General features: G+C 29.8%; 1 protein-coding gene across 1 annotated transcript; it reads left to right on the top strand.

Annotated features, from left to right (window-relative positions):
• Positions 1-2,676: 2,676 nt before the first annotated feature.
• Positions 2,677-4,682, top strand: LOC111829623 (uncharacterized protein At4g02000-like). The gene is made up of 3 exons (XM_023779251.1): positions 2,677-2,735; positions 3,317-3,638; positions 3,783-4,682. Exons 1-3 carry the CDS (start codon positions 2,680-2,682, stop codon positions 3,942-3,944), a joined length of 540 nt encoding a protein of 179 aa, XP_023635019.1. The 5' UTR covers positions 2,677-2,679; the 3' UTR covers positions 3,945-4,682.
• The last annotated feature ends 2,901 nt before the right edge of the window (positions 4,683-7,583 follow it).

The raw sequence follows: 7,583 nt of genomic DNA, 5'->3' as shown, positions 1-7,583 counted from the left end.
GAGATACATATATACTATTTACTCATGCGAATTTCGAAGAACGGGTTTTTGCGGGTTAAAATATTGTAGTTCGTTGCAGGCTAGACATATTGGACGAGTTTGACTCGCTTGACAACTATATTTAGGTCATTTGTTTCAAGAAGTTTTAGTGTTTTATGTTGTTTTTACCTGGTTTGATAGTTCACGATTTACATAGAAATTTAGATTATCACTAATCCGGTTTACACTTTCTCCGGGTCCGCTATCATGTCGATCTAAAGCGATTATTATTTCATACATTCAAAAATTTGAAGAAAACAAAGCAAACGTATTTGTGGCTCCGAAACTATTACCTATTCTTTTATATGTTAGACTAAAATATATAATCTCAAATGATTTTTAAAACCATGATTATAAGATGGAAAACATGATATAGATGGGACATTACGGTTATGAAATAGTCACTTTTTGTGACTTTTTTTTTTACTAATTTTCTTTTATGTAATGTTCTTAACTTAACAAAAACAAATCTGATAATTTTTTTATCTAAATCGAATTAAAAACGACATGAAACTGATACAAATTCTTCTGATTATGAATTAAATAACATTACTTAAAAATACGTTTACAAACTTTATCTTGCACATATGTAATATATTGAAATCAACCCTGCACGCACGTATGTAATACAAACTTTTGAAATTAACCCCGCACGTATGTGCGGGTCCATCCCTAGTATAATTTATTTTAGCATCACATTTTTATGTTGTATCATTTAAAAAATCGATTTTATCAAAAAAATACATACATCAATTATCTAAATGATGTAAATATGTATTTTACATCAATTTTTTTAAAGTGATACAATCTACTAGAAATTGAATCAGTTTTAAATAATTGATGAAAATTAGTTAATATTAGCATCAATAATGTAATTGATGTTAAATTATTTATATTTGCTTCATTTATTAAAAGGTAATTTAAAATAAGATCACTTAAATTTATGATACAATTTAAGTGATACAATATAGTCATTTTTTTGTAGTGAGATGGCTGCACGGTGAGCATTTGATTTTATAGTTGGATGGTTCTTGGATCCTCTTGTGTATGGAGATTATCCAAAGATCATGAAAGATGTTTTGGGAAAAAGATCGCCAAGATTTACACCTTTAGAATCTCAATTGGTTAAAGGATCAATGGATTTTCTAGGTTTAAATTATTACCTCACACAATATGCAACTGATTCATTGCAACCCATTTTGACACCCCCAACCATCCAAACTGATGCAAGAGCCAATTTTAGCAGTATATCTTACTCTTCTCCATCACTTTCTATATCATATTAATTAGTAATATCTGCATGCATGCATTGTCTACGTAAACTATTTTTTTTTTTTTTTGTTTATAAGCAGCTTCTCGTGGTGGGATTCTAATTGGTGTTCAAGTGAGTATGAATAGTTTTTTATTTTAAATGTAAAAAAAGAGTTCATAATTATACAAAAATTGTATCACTAATTCAAACAGTTTTTTTTACAGAGTGATTATTTAGGATTTCGTCAAATTCTAAACTATATCAAAGATAATTACGCAAACCCACTTACTTACATCACTGAAAATGGTATGTAAAATATAGGTATAAAAACATTTCTTTAATTAATATGTATTGAAACAAGTTTAGTTTACAAGAATCTATTATTACATGCTATGAACTTTGCAGAATTTTCAACTTTTGGGAATCTCATACTTGCTGAAGCACTAGCAGACCAAGGACGAATTGAAAGCCACTGTAGTCATTTGTCTTGTCTCAAGTGTGCAATCGAATGAGTTATGATCTATGAATTTTTACATTACTAGCTAGTTTGATCTTTGGCATGTTTAAACATATCTTCTTTATATCGCAACTCGCGTTCCATGCCATTTTGTTTTTATAAGTATTGTAATTTTGTTTTTGACCCTAATCTTTCTAATGATATTTACAAGCTTAGCTAATAAAAGAAAGTATACGAAAGTTCCGAGGGGGAAATAGGTCGTCGTTCCAATTTTTTTTTATAATTAAAAGAGAAGTACAAATTGAACTTTGGACAAAATTAACCTTCAAATCATTGAATTTGATTTCAGTTATGCATAAAAAAGACACTTAATTGAAATCAATAGGCGTAATTATGTCCACGAGTTTTTTATAAAAAACACACACCCATGGATCCGCGCGTATTTAAGAACCCGTCCGAAAGCATGTCGGGTCAACGTATGTCATCTTTATAACCCGTTAACCAACAAAAAAATCAATAAAATAAGTGGATATATAAACCCATTAACAATTTGATGAGAGGTCCAGAAGCCTAATTAGTTATTATAAAGAATTGATAAAACGAATAAAGTCATACATATTTAATTCAAGATTATTATAAATAGATAATTACAATGGTGATTATCTAACACTTGTCTCTATCCATATAATATGGATAATGTCTATCTTCTCTTTGCTTCTTCCCCAAGTATTAGTATAATATTAATATTACATGTACTATATATATGATCGTTGTTGTTGTTGTGAAGAAGTAAGACATGAAGAAGTGTAGTTGTTTATACAATTCTCTCTACTCTCGTACTCCTCTCTCAAACTAATCATTTGCTATATACATAGTAATATACATGTATATATATATATATATAATATAATATTAGAATTTTATTTAGGTTATGTTTTATACACGATGTAATATATACGATCTCTTTACCGCTAGAGCTTTTAAAAGGTAAGTAATTTTTCTATTATTTTATTTTATGTTTATAGAACATAAATATTATAGACATTGTGATTCCGATCGTGTAATACTTCACGATTAAATTTTTATTCATTTTTTTTAATTTGTGCATGGTTATGATTTTATACTCGGTATAAATCATACCTTAGTTTTGGTTAGCTTGTTATACGTTTTAAATGTATGATCTGCAAGCAGATCTGTTTAGATCTTGCATTCTGCTTGATTTATTTTGATAGATTTATTAGTTGAGGTTATGTTGGTCGATTTTAGCAACAAAGACAATATCTAACATAACTCAAATTGACAAAAAAATGAATGGTAGAAAACTAAAACTGTGACCGGATTTTTTTTAAAAAGAATTATCATCCAATGTTTTAAAATACGTTGATAAAAAAATAGTTATCATGAAGAAAATGTTAGATTTACTTTAATTTATATTAAAATAGAAATACCTTTAAAAAGGAAAAAAGATTAAAATATGCAATAGTTGAATATTGACTCAATTAGACTCCTAGTTAGAAAAATATCTAAACAAACGTATGACTTAAACTTTATAAATGGGGTTTTGACAGATATATACAGTTTTTGTTCAGTTCAGAAGCTGACTTGACTGCAGTACTTAGAAGAGGCCCTTGGGTGTTTAATGACTGGTTTGTTGCTTTACAAAGGTGGGCAGATTTTCCTAGGGATGATTTCCTTACTTTTATTGACCTTTGGGTACAGGTAAGAGGTATCCCTTTGCCTTATGTATCTGAAACAGTCGTTCGGTTCATTGCTAATACTCTTGGTGAAGTTGTTAATCTGGATTTCAATGAAGAGACTACTACACAAATTGAGTTTATCAGAGTTCAGATAAGAATTGAAATTACAGATCGACTTCGGTTTTTTAGAAAGGTAAGATTTGAATCAGGGGAAGGTGCCATGATTGGTTTTGAGTATGAAAACTCAGAAGGATATGTACCAATTGTTGTCGCATCAATCATGAAACTAATCACTGCCCTTTTCTTGCTCCCTCGGGTTTTCATGACGACATCCTAGATATTCCAGTGGCTCCTGTTTGAGAAGAAGGAGGAGGCTCCAATACTCACCACTTACATGAAGAGAGTCATTCATATCAAAGTTCTGAGTTATCTTCATACTCTCCTATATCCCAGCCACCGAGACCTTCTACTCCTGAGCCTAATTTGGAGGAGTTTCTAGCTGCTAATCCTTTCCAAAGTTTCCAGTCCTTAAGCTATCCTCCGTGCAAGTCCCACCTGCCTTTAATGTGTCTGAGGGAGTGAAAGCAAAAGGAACGTTTGAAATAGGAGAGAACTCTAAACGAAAGAAAGGAAAGCAGATTCAAGTAGAGCCTGCAAGAAATACTCGTCATTGTAGGAAGGATCCGGGAGTGAGGTTCTATTCGGTTGATCATGAGCCTACATGAAAGTCTAGTAACAAGTTAACAATCTCAGAGATTATCAGACTCTTCTCTCTGAGATTTCACCTTTTGAGTTAAGTTTTCTTAGTTTGCTTAAACAATAATCTCCACCTTGTAGAATAAGGTAGTGAGTCGTTGATGCACCTTTTGGTGCCATGGTTCTTGTTATCGTGATGAAGGATAAAGGTCGTGGAAGAAATTCAGATAGACCTTTGGCTGAAATTTTTTGAAGACAGTGATATGGTGTGTAAGACTCACTCATAACACAAGCTTATGATGTATGCTCTAAGTCCAGATGCAATGATCTTCATTGGATGGTTGGTCTTATTGTGCAAGATATGAGGATGGTCTTACTTCAGTATCATGTAACTTGCAGGGGTAGTTCTACTTTAAAGTTGTTATCTTTTAACGTTTGATGTAATAAGTACTTTGACTCTCCAAAATGGTTTCTCCATTGATGGAAGCAGCTGTAGTTTGATTAATATATAAAAGATGAACTTTTTGGGGAAAAAAAAAAATGGGGTTTAGTATTGGACCAAATCACGGGTTTTGACCAATATTAGGGTTTAACTTGAATATGATCTTGAACATGTATCAGCCAATTGTAGTACAACTTAGCACATTGGCTATGTCTTTTTAGGATTTGTTTTAACTTGGATACACTTATATATTAACAAACTAAAGTTGTTAGATACATATAATTGGCGTGCAATATTTGAAATATCTGTTATACTTGCTTTGGTATTTAAGATTGGAAGCTAGTTTAGTATAAAATATATATTTTAAAAATCTCATCATCTTAGCTTCGTAGTCTATGTAATAAACATATAGAAAAGAAAAATATTAGATAATATAAGTAATCTTTTTTTTCAGTAAATAATTGGTTAGGTATTTTATTTTAATTTACTTTAAGATACTGAGCTTACAAAAATTGTTAGATATAGTTGGCGCGAACAAGTTTAAATATTGGCGCGAACTATTGTAAAAAATCATTATTTGTTTTTTCTATATATGTTAGATATTCATTTCAAATTATTGTTACAATACTCATTAGGTATAGTTAGCGTAAAATACCTTAAACAATTGCCATTTATCGATATATTTGACATACCAATTTAAATATTTAACAGACTAGTCGTTAGATACAAATAATTGGCGCGCAATATTTTAAATATATGTTATACTTGCTTGATATTTAAGATAAGAAACTAATTTAGTACAAACCCTATATTTTTAATGGTCATCTTGTTTTGGTAGTCTTTGTAACAACTAAAACATATTAAAAAGAACATAAGAATATTGAGAATTTTAAAGGTCAAAGCATAAGTCTTAACTATCTTACTAGAAAAAATTAATTAGTATTTAATAGATATCTTGGACTATGAGAATAATATTAACAGGTGGCTAAAAAGTATTTGTATCAACCAGTACTTGGCCATCTATATAAGCTAGAATTTTCTTCTCAGTTCTCTTAATATATTTTGAGATTAGTTTTACCTTTACATAAGAGTAGACAATCGCTATGAGTTTAGAGAGTGGTTTTAAGGAAACCAAACCAGTTGATGTTGAAAATTGTACAGTTTGTCGTGAGCCATTAGCTAACAATGGTGATGTTGTTAAGATTCCATGTACCCACATGTATCATTTCGGTAATATTTTCTTAATTTTTTTATTTATGAAAGAGCATCAAAAGATTAAATCAATTTTTATTTGATTTGTTTATGTTGATTTTAGTTACATATTACATGCATCCCTCTTCTATTTGTTGCAGATTCGTAATATTTTGTCTTGTCTTGTTTTTTTGTTTTTTTTTTTGCGAATGTATTATTGATGGAATTTAGTTTTCTGTCTTATTGGGTTCTAAGACATCTTTGGTTTTCTATTATATTTATGTCGGCGAAATTTGCCCAACATATATGTGATTATTTAAACGAATTAGGAGGAGATTCTTGCATGAGAAATTTATAATTGTTATTATGAATTTCTAAAATTACAAATCATAGATCCGCCAATATTTTTGGTTTTTTATATAAGCTATCTTGTGACATTGATCTATTATTTTCTTTCTTGACATGTTTCCCTCAACAAAACTATATTCCTAAACATGTTCAGCCAAACATGGTAATAGATGTATACTTTAAAATGTATTGTATAGTATATTATTTGTATGAGTACTAACATATTCATTTTTGGTTCAGCCAACCATGGAGTGGAGTGACAGTGAGTTGTCTCTAATTGAAACGCATCTCAATTCACTCTTTCCCCTTCCTTTACCTATAAACGTTGCATATCCTGATCTGAGCCCTATGCACACTCCATATGCTTGGAACCCAATGAACACTCCAAATGCTCTGAACCCTAGGCACCCTTCACATGGTCCAAACCAAATTCATAAAAATGGCAACGCTTGGTATGAGAGATTCAGGAATCACATTCCCGTGACGTGGATGCAGCCTCAGATAGAAGAACATCGTTTTATTGCAATGATGTCTAAGTCTCAAGGCAGCATTGGAGCAACTGGTGGAAGCAGTAGTGGTGATGCGGTGGCCGAGGAGGGGCATAGTAGCAATTGAAAATGATGGTGATCAAACTATCAAATTTTATTGTTCTTTATTTATGTATTTGTTTTTGCTACATTTTGTTTTCTTTTTCGATAATTTGGCATTCACTTTCTTTTGTGTGCTATAATAAAGTTTTATGGTTTTATAAACTTTAAGTTTTCATTATCACTTTATCTAAGAACAAAGACCATATCTAACATCATTCAAATTAACAAAAAATAAGAGAATGGAAATGTTTTGAAATTGTGATTCCTTTTAAACACAACGTGACATAATTATCATCCAATATTTTAAAATAAGTTGATAGATAGTTATCATGAAAGGGAAAAATATATTAGATATTAAGACTTAATTAGATATTATAGTTTATTATTATTTTTCAAGCTGTAATTTATTGGATAAAATAAAAATAAAAATATTTAAGAATGATTAACTAGCATGTACTCGGCATGACACATCATTAAAATAAATTCCCATCAAATTATTTCTATTAATACACATAAGATTTTATTATTCACTATTAAATCAATATTTGTCAAACTATAATTTAATGAATAAAAAATGAAACTAAAAATATTTATGAATGTTTGACCAGCAGCTACTCAGTATAACACATCAAAATAATCATATATATAAAAGTAAAGTTTTACTCTCTCCTTATTGGTGGAAAAACATTTAAGTCCTTTATTTTTTTTAAATATATATACAAAAGTAAATGTTTAAGACAATCATTCAATACAAAATTTAATTACACCATAAGTTATAAACAAATGGCACGGAAAATAAAAGGAATTAATTATATATATATATATATATATAATAAAGTAAGGTTCACTCTCTCTTTTATTGCTACATTTG

Source organism: Capsella rubella, unplaced genomic scaffold, assembly GCF_000375325.1.
Source record: "Capsella rubella cultivar Monte Gargano unplaced genomic scaffold, Caprub1_0 scaffold_7, whole genome shotgun sequence".
NCBI classification, from domain to species: domain Eukaryota; kingdom Viridiplantae; phylum Streptophyta; class Magnoliopsida; order Brassicales; family Brassicaceae; genus Capsella; species Capsella rubella.
This window is presented reverse-complemented; position numbering and strand designations above follow the sequence as displayed.